This window comes from Humulus lupulus, chromosome 7 (assembly GCF_963169125.1).
Source record: "Humulus lupulus chromosome 7, drHumLupu1.1, whole genome shotgun sequence".
In the NCBI taxonomy this organism is placed as follows: Eukaryota; Viridiplantae; Streptophyta; class Magnoliopsida; order Rosales; family Cannabaceae; genus Humulus; species Humulus lupulus.
In genome coordinates this window covers 145,930,904-145,947,824 of record NC_084799.1, presented here as the reverse complement: position 1 = coordinate 145,947,824, position 16,921 = coordinate 145,930,904, and the positions used below count along the sequence as shown (strand labels likewise).

General features: G+C 44.4%; 3 protein-coding genes and 1 non-coding gene across 4 annotated transcripts; 1 reads left to right on the top strand and 3 right to left on the bottom strand.

The window, feature by feature from the left end:
- Nucleotides 1–1,292: 1,292 nt before the first annotated feature.
- On the bottom strand, nt 1,293–1,613 carry LOC133792264 (uncharacterized). The gene has a single exon (XM_062230173.1). The coding sequence runs from the start codon at nt 1,611–1,613 to the stop codon at nt 1,293–1,295; it is 321 nt and encodes a 106-aa protein (XP_062086157.1).
- A 2,971-nt stretch (nt 1,614–4,584) lies between these two features.
- Nucleotides 4,585–5,037, bottom strand: LOC133792263 (uncharacterized). The gene has a single exon (XM_062230172.1). The coding sequence runs from the start codon at nt 5,035–5,037 to the stop codon at nt 4,585–4,587; it is 453 nt and encodes a 150-aa protein (XP_062086156.1).
- Nucleotides 5,038–5,493: 456 nt separating this feature from the next.
- Nucleotides 5,494–6,705, bottom strand: LOC133792262 (uncharacterized). Its single transcript, XM_062230171.1, has one exon. The coding sequence runs from the start codon at nt 6,703–6,705 to the stop codon at nt 5,494–5,496; it is 1,212 nt and encodes a 403-aa protein (XP_062086155.1).
- On the top strand, nt 6,056–6,162 carry LOC133793183 (small nucleolar RNA R71). The gene has a single exon (XR_009874640.1). It is a non-coding gene; the product is annotated as a small nucleolar RNA R71 (small nucleolar RNA).
- Nucleotides 6,706–16,921: the final 10,216 nt, after the last annotated feature.

Sequence of the window (16,921 nt, the reverse complement as noted above, 5' to 3'; positions counted from 1 at the left end):
TTGACGAGCTCAGAAACGGCAGGCTCGGGTTGTGTACAAAAAGGCTCCCAGTGTCTGTCTTGTATAGTATAGGCCAACCACTCCGGCAAATCACTGAAGGTTGTATTTTTGGCGATCAGCCCTCTTTCCATGTAAAAGTCTTTTGGGGAGATGGAGGCATAATATTTTACCTTTGCCGCCTGGGATGCAAATTTCGGCACTTTAGTAAAATCCTTTTTCTTGGGTTTTCGAGCAATTTGCTTGACTTTAGGCATTTTTCAAAGCAGAAGAAATGACAATGGTGGCTCGGCTGGGCTTGGAGAAGTCGGAGATGGTGGCGCGGCTGTGAGTATGAGGTTCAGGGGGGAGTCGATGGGTGAAATGCCGCGGGTCGACGGGTTGTGATGGAGTGGTGAGCCTTGGTCCGGTTTGGGTCGCAGGTGGTGGGGCGGAGAAAGAAAGGGGAGGCGACTGGGTCGAGGTGCTTGCCGTGGGTCGATGGGTGGCTCGGGTTCATGGCTGGTTACGTGGGTGGTTCTCAGCTTGGGGTCACCGTGGGGTCGGTGGCTAGGTGGATCGGCTGCGTTGATGGCAGGGAGGTGGCTCGGCGGCGGCTGAGGGAATTCTGGGAGGGTTTCAGGGGCTGGGGTCGACGAGGGGTCTGGGTATTGTGTGGGAATATACAAACTTAATATATATATAAAATAAAAGCAATATACTAATATATATATATAATAAAAGTAATATACTAATATATATATAATAAGAAAATAAAAGTAAAATATACCTATACAGTAAATATATAATATATATATTAAATTGATGTATATAATTTTCCTCTTCCCTGTCTTTTTTTTTTTTTTTATAAAAGGCTTCAAAATTTCTCAGAATAAAATGCTCCCAGTTGATATAGCAAAGCTCATAGCATAGCATTTTTTCTCCTGCGACCTTGGTAAATGCTGAAGCAATGCTATAACAACTGGGACTTCCAGTTTCTTTTTTTTTTTTTTGAAAATTTTCTGCCTTTCACCAAACTTGCCCAGCTTCCCATATTACAGCTTCCTGTCTTCCACCTGCAATAAATCATTACAAACACCAACAAACACACTTAGTAACCTCAAGAAAACACAAGTCTATCTATATAGTATATATTTTTCTCTTTTTTTTTCTATTTATTTATATATATATTTCTTTAAAAAGGGTGATACACCCCAAACTTAGTTACATATATTATTTATTTACAATCTGCCTTTTACTCTTGGGTTGCCCAAATGTGTTACATTAAATACATGGCAACCCATAATTCCTCTCCTTCAAGCATCCTTCAAACTAATGGAGGTCTTTTCTCTGTCGACCTCCCCACCCCAGTAATGTTTTAGCCTCTGCCCATTCACTTTAAACTCCCTTCCAGACTGATCTTCACGAACTATAACAACTCCGAAAGGGTAGACTTCCACCACTGTAAATGGGCCAGACCAGCGGGACTTCAGCTTCCTAGGAAACAGCTTCAAACGCGAGTTGAACAGCAAAACTTTCTGACCTTTCTCAAACACTCGCTCATGAATTTTCTGGTCATGCCACCGCTTAGTTTTTTCTTTGTACAACTTGGCATTTTCATAGGAGAATAGCCTCATCTCCTCCAGCTCATTGAGCTGCGTTTTCTAGCTTCTCCAGCAGCTTGGAGATCCATATTCAACTTTTTCAACGCCCAAAAGGCCTTGTTCTCCAATTCCATGGGAAGGTGACAAGCTTTCCCAAAAACTAGGCGATAGGGTGACATGCCCAAAGGGGTTTTGAAGGCCGTTCGATAAGCCCAAAGAGCATCATCCAGTCGCTGTGACCAGTCTTTTCGACTAGGATTCACCACCTTCTCCAAAATCCCCTTGATCTCTCTGTTAGAGATTTTCGCTTGCCCGTTTGTTTGAGGGTGGTAAGCGGTGGCAACCTTGTGCGTGACACTGTATTTGGCTAACAAAGCAGCCAATATCTTGTTGACAAAATGGGTTCCTTCATCACTAATAAGAGCCCTTGGGGTCCCAAAACGTGTGAACACATGTTTATGTAAAAATTTCATTACCACTTTAGAATCATTGGTAGGACTCGCCACTGCCTCCACCCATTTAGACACATAGTCTACTACCACCAAGATATACATATTTCCAAATGACTGTGGAAATGGCCCCATAAAGTCAATTCCCCATACGTCAAACAACTCAACTTCCAGGATGCAGTTAAGAGGCATTTCGTTTCTTGCTGAAATGCTTCCCACACACTGGCAGCGATCACACTTCTTAGCAAACTCATGGGCGTCTTTAAAAATAGATGGCCAATAATATCCAGATTGAAACACTTTAGCTGCTGTCCGCTGTCCACCGAAATGGCCACCATATGGAGCTGAGTGGCAGTGTTTTAAGATGCTGGACACTTCATTTTCAGGCACACAACGCCTCATTATCCGGTCGGGACATTGTTTATACAGGTATGGCTTGTCCCAATAATAAAATCTGACATCGTGAAAGAACTTTTTTAGCTGCTGCTTGTTTAAATCTGGGGCTGTAATCCACTCACCAAATAGTTCACCACATCAGCGTACCATGGAATATTCTCCTGGGTTATAACCAGCAGCTGTTCGTCTGGGAATGAGTCTTGAATTTGCATTTCTTCCTTGCTGTCAACACTTGTTTCCAGCCAAGACAAGTGATCAGCCACTTGGTTCTCGGTGCCCTTGCGGTCGTGGATTTCGAGATCAAATTCTTGTAGCAACAATACCCAGCGAATGAGTCTCGGTTTGGAATCTTTCTTTGCTATGAGGTACTTAATTGCTGAATGGTCAGTGTACACGATCACCTTTGTTCCCACTAGATAAGATCTGAATTTTTCAAATGCAAATACCACAGCCAGCAGCTCCTTTTCAGTGGTGGAGTAGTTTATTTGAGCATCAATCAACGTCTTACTCGCATAATAAATTGAATGGAAAATCTTTCCTCTTCACTGCCCAAGGACTGCCCCAATGGCAAAATCACTCGCGTCACACATGAGTTCAAATGGTAAAGACCAGTCGGGAGCCACAATCATTGGAGCAGTTATTAATGCCTTTTTCAACTTCACAAATGCCTCATGACAATCATCATTAAAATCAAACTGGCGGTTTTGTTCCAGCAGTGAACAAAGAGGCTTTGAGACCTTTGCAAAATCCTTAATAAACCGCCTATAGAACCCCGCGCGTCCCAAAAAGCTTCGAATGCCTTTAACAGTTGTCGGTGGTGGCAATTTTTCAATTACTTCCAGCTTCACTTTGTCTACCTCAATGCCTTTATTAGAGACTTTATGACCCAACACTATGCCCTCTTTCACCATAAAATGGCATTTTTCCCAGTTGAGGACTAAATGGGTCTCTTCACACCTCGATAAAACCTACTCCAAATTGGCCAAGCAACTGTCAAAAGATTCCCCATAAACTGAGAAATCGTCCATAAAAATTTCCAGTATACTTTCTGCCATGTCTGAGAAGATCGCCATCATACACCTTTGAAAGGTGGCTGGGGCATTGCATAAGCCAAACGACATCCTCCTAAAGGCAAAGGTGCCGTAGGGACACGTAAATGTTGTTTTCTCCTGGTCTTCCGGAGCTATAGAAATCTGGTTGTAACCGGAATATCCGTCAAGAAAACAGAAAAATTCTTTTCCAGCCAGCCGATCTAACATTTGGTCAATAAATGGCAGCGGGAAATGGTCCTTCCGTGTGGCTTTGTTAAGCTTCCTGTAATCCATACACACTCTCCAACCAGTCACCGTTCTTGTGGGAATCAACTCGTTGTTGTCATTGGTCACAACTATAACTCCTCCTTTTTTAGGCACACACTGAACTGGGCTAACCCACGAACTGTCTGAAATAGAATAGACAATGCCGTAATCCAGCCACTTTATCACCTCCTTTCGAACAACTTCCTTCATAACTGGATTCAGCCTCCTTTGCTGCTCAACAGAATTGCTACAACCAGACTCCAGCAGAATTTTATGCATACACAGTGTTGGGCTAATACCTTGTATATCAGCTATAGTCTAGCTGATTGCTTTCTTGTATTTCTTCAATAATTCCAACAATGAACCTTCAGCTTCAGCCTCTAAATATGCAGAAATAATTATCGGTAGCGTTTCATTGTCCCCCAAATAAGCATATTTTAAATGGCTGGGCAGTGGCTTCAATTCCAGCTTTGGTGGTTCTTGAATGGACGGCTTTGGAGGCTTAAAGTTTCCTTCAGACAGATTTAAAGACTCAGAATACTTGCTGAAATTCCTGGCTGGTTTATGTGACTCTACCCAAGTAACTTGAGACTCCTCTTTACTGCTAGAATCTTCATCATCTTCAAAAATCTTCACCCCCAAAACAGCTGTGCAAATTTCCTTGTTGAAAGTTTCAGCCATAAGTGTCTCAATTACACTTAAACTAGAGCATTCTTCAATTTCATCCGAAAACTTCATGGCTTTGAACACACTAAATGTAACTTGTTGATCATTCACCCTCATGGTGAGTTCACCATTTTGCACATCAATCAACGTCCGTCCTGTGGCAAGAAACGGCCTCCCCAAAATGATGGGTACTTCTCAATCCGCTTCATAGTCAAGAATAATGAAGTCGGCTGGGAATATAAACTTGTCAACCTGTACTAACACGTCCTCAATCTTCCCTTCCGGATGAGCCATGGATCTATCCGCTAACTGCAATGTAACTGTGGTTGGCTGAGCTTCACCAATACCCAGCTTCTTGAAAATAGACATAGGCATTAGATTAATACTAGCGCCCAAATCGCATAACGCTCTTCCCACATCTCTTCCACCAATAAAACATGGGATCGTAAAACTGCCTGGATATTTTAATTTAGGAGGGATTTTACTTTTCAACATAGCACTGCAACCTTCTGTGAGAGCAACAGTTTCGAACTCACCCAACCTCCTTTTCTTCGTTAAAATATCTTTCAAGAACTTAACGTAATTGGGCATTTGCTCCAATGCTTCCACCAAAGGAATATTGATATGGAGTTGTTTCAATACATCCATAAACTTCCTGAACTGCCCATCTTACTGCTGTTTTTTAAAACGTTGCGGAAATGGTGGAGGTGGCTTATGCAAAGTCTTTTCTGTAACAGAATGCTGACCCGATGCTGTATCAACTGGGCCAATTTCAGCAGCTGAACTTGCTGATTTTTTACTCGTTTCCCCTTCAGTTTGGATTGAAATGGGTTCCCTGCTGCCTTTTGTTTTCTCATCATCATTTTCCAGAATTTTCCCACTTCGTAAATTAATTGCTTTGCAATGTTCTTTACCATCCCTCCTCGGATTCTCAGTGTCACTAGGCAAAGAACCTTGTGGCCTATTTTTCAGATCATTAGCTAGGTGCCCCAACTGAATTTCCAGATTACGAAGAGACGCTGCTTGGCTCTGAATCACAGCATCATTCTTTGCCATATAATCCCTCATTAAACTCTCTAAAGAACTAGATTGAGAGCCTTGAGATTAGTGAGGTTGCTGAGCCCTTGGCTGTTGAGAAAAACCTGGCGGAACTGACTGTTTCCCTTGTGCTGGCGCTCCACTTGAACTTGCTCCTTGACCCCCCCACGACAGATTTGGATGTTGTCTCCACGCTGGATTGTAAGAGTTTGAATACGGATTGTTGTTGCGGTTGAAATTTTGATTACCCACATAGCAAACCGAGGCTGGATTTGATGGGCAATTCTCAAAAGTATGTCCGTCCCCACAATAAACACATGAGACTTCTGCACTTTGAATGGCAGCAGCTGGCTGTATATTCCCTCCCAAACTCGTATTCTTTAAGATGTTGGTCATTGAGGCCATTTGAGCGGTTAGAGCATCTAGTTCAAGAACACCCGCTACTTTTCGGCTTATAGGAGCTCTAGTATTTGACCATTGGTAGTTGTTGCTTGCTATTCTTTCCAAAATCTCAAATGCTTCGTTATAAGTCTTGGAAAGAATGGCTCCATTGGCTGACGCATCCAATACCATTCGAGAGGCGGGTTTGAGACCATTGTAAAATGTCTCCATTTGTATGCAATGTGGGATACCATGGTGAGGACACTTTCTCAATAGCTCCTTGAATCTTTCCCAAGCATCACTAGTAGACTCATCTTCCATTTGTTGAAAAGACATAATCTCACTTCGAAACCTTGCATTTCTAGTGGGAGGGAAGTACTTTCTTAAGAATTTTTTAGCCAAGTCGTTCCAATTTGTAACCGAATCGGGAGGAAGGGTGTTGAGCCATGATCTAGCTCGATCCCTTAAAGAGAACGGGAACAACTTCAATCTTAGCACCTCTTCACTTACTCCTTGTAACTTGAAAGAATCGCTCACCTCCAAAAATGAGCGAAGATGGAGATGAGGGTCTTCCGTGGGCATCCCACTAAACTGCCCAACTGTTTGGAGCATTTGAAACATGACAGGTTTGAGCTCAAACTGGGGTGCTTGTATTTCGGGCCTCACAATGCCCGGATTGAGCTCGTTGAACATAGGGGCAGCGTATTCCCTTATTGCTCTGGTTCTATCATCCGCCAAAACAATAGGATTAGCCATGTTTTGCGCACCCCCTGCTTCTCCATCATTTTCAGCCATGATGCAGCGGCTTTTAGCCTTTTGTGCCTTTCTCCTTTTTCTGAAAGTACGTTCAATTTCGGGGTCAATAGGAGCAAGTTCAAATTCTTCTTGTTCGTTCATGCACTAGATTAAACCTGAGAAACGCACAACCCAAACAAGCAGAATTAGAAACCAACAGAAATAAATTGCAAAATAGTTGATAATACAGAATTTTAATTTTCAATCCCCGGCAACGGCGCCAAAAACTTGTTGCGTAAATTTAAGCAATTAAAATGTGCAAGTATACACAGTCGGCAACGAGTAATATAGTAGTAAGTGAGTATCGTCTCCACAGGGATTTCAAATTAAGCAAATGCAAAACCAACTAAATAACAATTTAAAAGTAAAAGAAAAAGGAATTATGAGAATGAATGTAATATGGATCTGAAATTAAATGGTTGCAATTAATTCTAATTAAAATATAGCTAAGATGTCAGCAAAATTTAATTCAGGAAAAATATATGTGAATAAGTAGATCTGGATGGCTCTTTCCCCCTATGTTAATTTGCCCAGTTGTTATAGCAATCGTTCAACAATTATGCACAGAGTTAACAGATTTCACAATACGCCAGTAAGCTTTTTCCAAAACCCACTGATATAATTCCACAACTTAATTCAACACATTCCTATATTAAATCAGGTTGTAAAACACGCATTTAATCACCAAATCTCAGGTTATACAAGGTAGCAAAATATTCCTATTTCACTACTAAGAACTACCTAAACATGGCATTTCTCTTGCATCATTCAAGTTGATTCCACTAGATAGATTCTTTCCAAAACCAGATCTAGCTAGTTTAATTGTTAGTTATGGCCAGTAATCAACAATCATTAAACATTAATTTCACTTGAATGAACAAAGGCAAATTAATAAACTCATGCATTGTATTAATACTTCATCACATAGGATTCATAGCCACCCAAATCTCAAGGTGATTAGTTCATGTCTAAAATCAAGGTTACACAGCCCAAACAAAATAACGTCTTCGACCGGTTCGGAGCTAGCGAGCAGCGGAGGAGAGACGAGGACTTGAGAGATGTACTCAACGATCACCGCGAACGGCACGGCGAGTACGTCCCCCCAGCACCAGAGCCCACGGCGATTCCTAGCGCTGTGCAGGCCCAGATAGATGCCCTCAACTAGGCAGTGCAGTAGTTGGTTGGGGGAAGAACATCTTACATCGATCACGACAGGAGAAAAGGCACTCCTTTCGTCCAGAGGATAGCTATGGCAGAAACTCCTAGCAAGTTTAAAATGCCTACGCTTCCAAACTTTGATGGGTATGGTGACCCGGTATCTCACGTCAACAAGTTCAAGATACAAATGGACATTTAGAAAGTATCAAAAGACGCTCGGTGCAGAATCTTCCCTGCAACTCTTTCTGATGCCTCACAGGAGTGGTTTTTTAAATACCCTCTTGCAAGTATAGTTTCCTGGGAGATGTTCGTAAAGGAGTTCTACGGACAGTTCTACGCGGGTCGTGTGCACCCGACTGAGGCAAACCAGCTGGTCGAAATACACCAGCAAGATGGAGAACCACTGAAAGACTACGTCCAACACTTCATGTGAGCAGCTGTTGGAGCAAAGATAGTAGGAGACGAAGGAAAAATGATGGCCATAACCGCAGGAGTTAAGAGCCGCACGCCTCTCTGGGAAAGCCTCTGAAAACATGGGGTTAGAACTACCCAGGAATTCTTGGATCGGGCTGATCGCTACATCAAGCTCGAAGATGCCATCACCGACGAAGAGTAACCCCCAGGTAAGAGCAAGGGGACTGCCGAGACCGCCAAAGTCGCCAATGGGTCCAAGCCCAATGGCAACGGCAAAGGCAACGGGAACGGCAACGGCAATGGCAAAAATAGGGGGAAACGGCCACATAATGAGCCTTCCGCCTCTGACAATAAGCGATCCAAGGGTAACCATTATGAACCTCGGTTCAATAACTATACTGCCCTAGTTGAGTATCGGGGAGAGGTTTATCAGGCCACGAGTACCAGCATGCCTTATAAGAAGCCTACCCCCATTCGAAAGGATATTTCGAAAAGAGACACCACCAAGTTCTGTCGTTATCATAACGACTACGAACATGATACCAACGAATGCAACCAGCTGAAGGATGAAATCGAGTTCCTTATTAGACAAGGACACTTGAGAAGATATGTACGGGCCTCGGGAAATTCCCAACGAGAAGCTCCAGGCGGCAACGAGCACGCGCCCGCGCGCCAACACTCGCCACCTTTGCAGCCTGCCCTCGTGACTGGCGCATTGTTAACCATCTGCGGAGGCCCGCACCTCGCGGGAAACGGCAAAAAAGCCAGAGAACGATACGCTCAGACTCTACGCCACGACCAAGACATTGAGATGATGACCGTGGATGACCGCGCGCTGAAGTAGGCTCGGTCAGAAGAAGGCGAGATAACCTTCTCTGATAGCGATGCCCAACATGTCCGGTTCCCACATTCCGATCCGCTGGTCGTGGATATCCAAATGGCCAACATGATGGTGAAGAGAGTGTTGGTCGATACAGGAAGTTCGGTGAAGATCCTGTATAAGTCTTCGCTGAAACGCATGAAGTTGCCCGTTAAGGACCTGGAGCCCTGCAACCAAACAATATACGGCTTCTCTGGTGAGGGACTCGCCCCCACAGGGTCAATCAGACTGCCAATGACAGCAGGTACAATGCCTGCTACCAGGACATTACTCACTACTTTTATAGTAGTCGATTGTCCTTCGGCGTACAATGTCGTCATTGGGAGGCCTATACTGGTTGATCTACGGGCCGTCACCTCTATGTGGAACTTAGCCATAAAATTCTTGATAGACGCAGGGGTAGGACGCGTGTTGGGAAACCAGAGGGAAGCCAGGGAGTGCTACAACGCCTCAGTCACGAAGGCGAGAAAAGGAACGTCAAAGAGCACTACCTCAGATAAGTTGCAGATGGAAATTGATACACAAGCCCAATTCGGTGATGAAGTCACCAAATAGGGTGTTGCCCAAAGTGAGGATAGAGATTTAGATCCTCGCTTTGGGGATTTTGAAGAAAATGTTGGACCCATCGAGGACCTGGAAGAGGTCTAACTTGACGAAAAAGAACCGACCAAAGTCGTGAAGGTCGGGAAAAACCTAGAACCAACCACGAAGCATGCACTGGTGGAATTTTTGCGGAAGAACCAGGAAGTCTTTGCCTGGTCGCACAAATACATGGCTGGGATAGACCCTGCAGTTATCAGCCATGTCCTGAACATAGACAAGACTTTTCCACCTGTGCAACAAAAAAGAAGGCTGCTCGATAAAGATCGATCGAGAGCCTTAAAAGGAGAAGTTGAAAGATTAAAGGAGAATGGGTTCATCAGGGTGGCGTTTTATCCATCGTGGGTCTCCAATCCAGTGCTGGTTCCCAAGCCTAATGAAAAATGGCGAACCTGTGTGGATTTTACAGACATTAATAAAGCCTGCCCAAAGGATTGCTTCCCACTCCCAAGAATTGACCAGTTGGTCGATGCCACTGCAGGACACGAGATCCTCTCCTTCATGGATGCATATTCGGGCTACAATCAGATTAGCATGCATCCCCCTGACGAGGATCACACCAGCTTTCGGACCGATACGGGCTTATACTGTTATAGAGTAATGCCCTTCGGACTGAAAAACGCAGGTGCGACTTACCAGCGACTAGTTAACCACATGTTTAAAGAGTTGATCGGAGTAAACATGGAAGTATACGTGGATGACATGCTGGTAAAGTCGAAAAAAGTAGAAGGACATGTGAAGGATTTGCAAGAGTATTTTGATGTATTGAACAAGTACCAGATGAAACTAAATCCTCACAAATGTTCCTTCGGAGTTGGATCAGGGAAGTTTTTGGGGTTCATTGTAAATTCAAGAGGAATCGAGGCCAACCCCGACAAGATAAAAGCTCTGATCGACATGAAATCTCCATAAAAGATCAAAGATGTACAAAGTTTAACCGGGAGGATTGCAGCCCTAAGTAGATTTATTTCAAAATCCACAGAAAAATGCGTCCCTTTTTTCAATCTACTTAGGGGCAATAAGAAATTTGAATGGACAGGAGACTGCGAGCAAGCTTTTCAGGCCTTGAAAGCCCATATGGCACATCCTCCCATTTTATCAAAGCCAATCGAAGGAGAAACTTTGTTCATCTACCTGGCGATCACTGAAGTTGCTGCTAGTGCGGTACTAGTACGAGAGGAAGAAGGCGTACAAAAAGCGGTTTACTATGTAAGCAAGAGGCTGATCGGAGCAGAACTGAGATATCCACCCATCGAAAGGTTAGCATATTGCTTAATCCTGGCCTCAAGGAAGCTGCGCCCTTACTTCCAAGCCCACTCTATCATAGTCTTAACTGACCAGCCCCTTCGGCAAGTCCTCCAAAAACCAGAGGCGGCTGGGCGTTTATTAAAATGGGCAGTCAAACTAGGGCAGTTTGACATTACATATTCACCGCGAGCAGCAGTAAAAGGGCAAGTCTTGGCCGATCTTATTGCAGAGTTCACCGAACTTCCAAACAGCGAGCAGTGCGAACAGCCTAGTGCGCCTGAGCCCCAAGATGAAGCTCCTTCGTGGAAGTTATTCACGGATGGGTCGTCCAAAGAATCCCACGCAGGAGTGGGAGTGATATTGATAACGCCAGAAGGGCATCAATTTCACTGCGCCATCAGGTTCGACTTCACCGCGTCAAATAATGAAGCTGAATATGAAGCACTCCTCGCTGGATTGAGAATGGCAAAAGACATGAGCATAAAGGCGCTTGATATTTACAATGATTCACAGTTGGTAGTGAATCAAGTTCTAGGGGAATATCAAGCACGAGGCCTAAAAATGGTGGCCTACTTGAATAAAACTAAAGACCTGTTAGCCTAGTTCATGAAGTATACCCTCCAGCAAATACCGCGGGATCAAAATTCGAATGCAGATGCCTTAGCCAAACTCGCGAGCGCGAAAGATGCTGACACTTTGAACATTGTGCCAGTAGAAAGATTAAGTGAGCCAAGCATATTAGCAATAGAAGCCAGTATGGAAATCCGAATGGAAAATACATGGATGGCGCCTTACTTGGAGTATCTGATGAATGGTGTACTACCAACAGATAGAAACAAAGCCAGAATTCTACAAAGGCAAGCTGCTAGGTACATACTGGTCGATGGTGTTATGTACCGAAGAGGATATTCCATGCCATTACTCAGGTGCATTACACTAGAAAAAGCTAAGGAGCTAATGAAGGAAGTACATGAAGGCTTCTGCAGGGATCACGCTGGGGGCAAAGTTTGGCAAAAAAGATTCTAAGGCAAGGCTACTTCTGGCCAACTATGAACGAAGATTCGATGAAGTTTGTACGAAAATGCGATAAATGTCAAAGGTTTTCCAAAATTCCACGAGCAGCTCCAAACGAGTTAAAACAGATGCAGAGTCCTTGGCCTTTTGCAGTGTGGGGTATCGACTTGATTGGATCCCTGCCCACGGGAAAAGGCGGAGTAAAGTACGCAGTTGTGGCAGTTGACTACTTCACTAAATGGGCCGAAGCTGAACCACTCGCTACCATAACTACCAAGAAAGTTCTTGACTTTGTCATCAAGAACATTGTTTGCAGGTATGGTTTGCCCCGAAAGATTGTTTCAGACAACGGAACCCAATTTGACAGCGACTTATTCACCGACTTATGCGAAAGGCACGAGATTATCAAAAGATTTTCTTCAGTTGCGCATCCACAAGCAAACAGGCAGGTCGAGGCAGTGAATAAAACTCTTAAGGACACCCTGAAGAAGAGGCTTGAAGACGCTAAAGGAGCATGGCCAGAACAGCTGCCTGAAGTCCTCTGGTCGTACAGAACTTCCCACAGAACAGCGACAGGTCATACCCCATTTTCCTTAGCCTACGGATATGAGGCCATGTTACTTGTCGAATTAGATCCCCCCTCACATCGACGCATTACATAGGACCAGGGCCAGAATAGCCAACTGATGATGGAGTCCCTAGACTCGATTAACGAAATACGAGAAAAATCCTAACTCCGAGTTGCTACGTACTAGCAAAAGGTCGCCCGGTACTTTAACTCGAAGGTAAAGGAAAGAAAATTCAATGTCGGTGACCTAGTGCTACGATGAGTTTTCTTAAATACCCACAACCCCACTGCTGGAGTACTCGGACCAAACTGGGAAGGACCTTACCAGATTGAAGACGTCCTTCATCCGGGCACCTACAAACTTGCACGCATGAATGGAGATCTTGTTCCATGCTATTGGAATGGAGAACACCTGCGCAAGTATTATCAGTGAACAGTCCTTCTTAAAGGACTGGCTTGTATTAATTTTTACTTTTTACAAGTTTCGAAAAAGGGTTAGCCACGTTGTATGGCTAATCGCTTATAAGTGTAAGATCTTTTTAAGATCCCTCATACAGACATGTTTAGTCCATTTTTAATACGAGATTATAAGGGACTGTGCGTAGCCAGTCATTCTTGCCAACCTTTGTAAATTTATTTTTACAAGTATTTGTTCATTACGTGTGTTGTTTTGCTGTATTACAAGTGTTGAATTTTGCAACGAGCAGTAATGTTCGAACAGGTTATGGTCAAGGAAAGTGACCAAGGACCTAAAGCTCCTCGATCACTTGGGGGGCATATAAGGTACATCGATAGCAAAGCGTACCATGAGGTATGTAAACACATGAACAAAATGAGTGAAAGCATGCTACGGTACTTAGAGCATTTTTCAAAATTTATGTTTTGTAAAATCAAACCAAAGTACTATGCTAAGTTCGGTCATGCGAACAGGTATTGTAATAAAAGAAACATTATAATATCAGTAAGGCAATCATTTACACCGCGAGCATTAGTGCTCGGATGTAAATATGAAATTAAAAAAAAAGGACCTTTACACCGCGAGCAATACTGCTTGGATGCAATTGTTCAAGTATAAGTAAAAAAGCTACCCTCGCAGTAATAAAAGAAAAAAATTGTCTTTACAAATAGACCTGTGGGCCATAAAAGCTAAAAAATAAATAAAAAATACTAATTTTACTGGGGAGCAGGAAGGTTTTCTGGATTAGGAGCACTCTGATCAGCCGCAGCATCAGCAGCAGGGGTTTTGGCCTTGGCTCTCTCCTCTGCTTCCAACTGAGCAGCGCACTGCACCATCAGCGTCCTTTGCAACCGCTCGGAAAGATAGTTAATGTTGGCCTCCCGATTGTGCTTCCAAAAGACATAGAAACAAAGGAAGGTGGCTTCCTTGTACTTCTTCAAAGTTTTGGCCCTATCCTCCTCTAGCTCCTGCACTCGCCCCTCGAGCTCTCGCACCCGCTCCTCAAGCTTCTTTGCCTCATCCCTGCTGGCGGTCAGATCGAGTGTGAGCTGTTTACACTCTTGGGTGTGGAGTACAGAACTCTCCCTCCATCTGTGTCGCTCATCGATGGCTTTCTTCAGGGCCCCTTGAATTTTTTAAGCTCCTGGGTGAGGGTGACTTGATCCTCGCATAGTTGTTCATTCAGCTTGGACAGCTCCTTGTTTTCCTCGAGCAGTTTTTCTTCTCATCCTCGAGTACTTGCTTAGCCTGAGCAAGCCTGGAGTCAAAGTTCTGTCCGCGAGAAACCAACGCCCCAGTACGGCGCCAGCCAGCAGTTAAAGACAACAGTCCCTGAAAACAAAAAACGAAAAAGTAAGGAATAGAAGTCAGAATAAATGATGAAATAGCAGAAAGTGACTTACGCTGACTATTACATTCAACCCTCTGTTGATGATTTGGTCGGCCTCCATTGAGGCAGTTTCGTTGATGGCGGCCTGGCTGCGTTTGTGCTTCGAGAGCTTATAGATTCTCTCCCTGGTCGACACGACCACAAGGCTGGACAGGGAGCCTTCGGACAAGTGGTCCAGAGTTTCTCTACCAGCAGCCCTAGAAGAGGGCTGTGGATGCTCAGGCACAAGCGTCGACTGTTCGGTGGGAGGCGGAGGTGTCATGTGTTCCTTAGAAGGGCCGGCGCCGGGAGTATCCTCTGTTCGAGCCTTCTTTGAAGGGGTCTTGCTACTTTCCCCTCGAGACGTTTTGCTGTCCTTCGGGACAGAAGTGGCAGCAACAGTTTGGTAATGCTCGAAGAAGTCCTCGGAGTCCATACCTGCACAAAGAAAAACAATTCAAATAGTTAGATTAGAGGGTCGCGGGAAACAGAGATCAAAGTAAAAGGATTACAAGTAAAATACCCGAGCTACACCTACTGGTCATAACATTATCTACTGAACTACCTAGTTCCTGGAAGAAATCTGATTTTAAAGAAGGGGCATTCCTAAAGTTGCCATCCCCATCAAATAGATGGGAAGGAATTGGCAGATTATTCAAAAACGAGAATGATGTACCGTTTACTTCTGACGAGTCGTCAGACAGTTCGGTAGGTTCGGCAACCTTTTGTTTCCCCTTGCCCTTGGGGACCGATGATTCCGCTGCTCGATGGGGAACAACAGGTTCCTTGATTGTAACCCCAGTTGGCCTCCTCTGAAGAGGGGGTGCCTGAGGTTGTTGCTCGGGTTCCTGCTCAAGTTCCACATCGGCCTGGGCACCACTCGCCGCAGGTTTGTTAGTCGCAAGTTGAGAGCCCCAAAGGCAAGCCAGCCTAAGGTTAGCCTCATTAATTAAGCTTTTCACACTCTTAGCAGCACTTGACATGCTGACTAAGAGTGCTGCCCTCGACTCCATTCCTGGAGTGGGGGTCGGGCGTAACCATGGACCTGGAATACAATGGAACAATGAAGTATTATGACAAGAAAGGATTAATGTGCAGAAACTACTGGTTCAAGAATTATTATCTTCTTTACCTCCTCGAGTGAAGGCCAGATTATCCGCGGCAATGTCGGGCGTAAGGAAGTACTCTTGATGGTACTTCCCCACGTTGGAGATGTGAGTGGTGTCGGACAGAAAGGTGCAACCGGTCTCCTGGTGGCAGAAATGAAAGAACCCCGTACCATCTTGGTTGGGGTTGGACTTGAGGTCGAACAGAAAATTGACCTCATGAGGAGAAGGAGCTGACCATTTCCTGAGCTTGTAGAGGATATAAAGCGCGGCCAGCATCCTATACCCGTTCGGGGTAATTTGAAAAGGGGCCACCCCAAAGTAGTTTGCCACCCCTTGAAAGAATGAATGAAGAGGCAGGGTGGCACCTGCCTCGATGTGGTACCTCGACCAGGCGCTATAAGCCCCCCCTGGCAGGTTGGCTCGCTGGTCGATGGAAGGTCTGACCAGGGTCACCCCTGTCAGATTATATTTGTTTAAATAGTTGTTAATCATGCGAAGTGTCACTGAACTTGGGGAAACGACGTGCCACTCGACAGCCGGCTGATCGGCATGGCAAGGACGGGCACGCCTCTGAACTTCGGTTTCAGGGGGGAATTCATCTCGACCACTGGTCAAAGGGGTATCAGCAGAAGGCTGACTTGGAGAGTTAAGGTTACATCTTTTTCTAGCTTTGGTTTTTGTTCTGGCCATTTTCTGAGTGGGAATTGGTGGAGGATTTGGGCTAGGACGAGAAAAAGGGATTTCTGGGATCAACGTAGAAGGATTCTCTTCGCCTTCGAGCAGTTGGGCCAATAGTTCGTCTTCGATAGGTCTTTCTCCTCCCCAAGGGTCTTGCATATGAACTGCAAACAGACAATGGAGGAGATAAGACACAATCCACGAAGTAGTGTAGGAGATTGGGATAACGTTGCTCGTGCCTAAATAACCAGTAGCATCCTAATCCGACGCTAAGTTCAACGTGGGTAGTTTGAAAGACGGATAAAAACAAAAAGGAAAGTAAAACTGTTTTCTGAAAAGAGAACTTTTTCGACTCCTGAAGGGCGGGAAAAAATTTCGGTTTTTTCACCTAGCTTAAAGGTTGAATCTTTCGTCAACCTAACATCCCAAACCAGAGATCCTAACTATCAAACTATAGTCTTAACCTATATAAAGCATAAAAACGCATTTTTACCAAGCACTAGGTGGTTTATACCAAAAAACCCTTAAAACCCTATTCAAGAACGCAGAAGTCGCAGAGCACAGAAACAGCATGCATGACGTAATAGAAAGCTTAAAGAACGAAGTTCTTACCTGGGCGAAGATGGAGATTCGGAAGAAGATGGAAACTTGAACCGGAAGACCTGCGGCTAGACGTCAGACTGGTTTTCGAAGCTCTGAACTCTGGTGCAAGTTCTTGAAAATATTGGCAAAAGTGATGAGTAAAAATTTCTTAAAGGAGACAAAAAGCCTACTTATAGGGATCAAAGGGATAGCCAAAAGGCAGTAATCATCACTTCCCACT

What these genes read in the sequence shown, in the direction of transcription:
- LOC133792264 (XM_062230173.1), bottom strand. Translation starts at nt 1,613, where the DNA reads ATGAGGCTATTCTCCTATGAAAATGCCAAGTTGTACAAAGAAAAAACT.
- LOC133792263 (XM_062230172.1), bottom strand. Translation starts at nt 5,037, where the DNA reads ATGGATGTATTGAAACAACTCCATATCAATATTCCTTTGGTGGAAGCA.
- LOC133792262 (XM_062230171.1), bottom strand. Translation starts at nt 6,705, where the DNA reads ATGAACGAACAAGAAGAATTTGAACTTGCTCCTATTGACCCCGAAATT.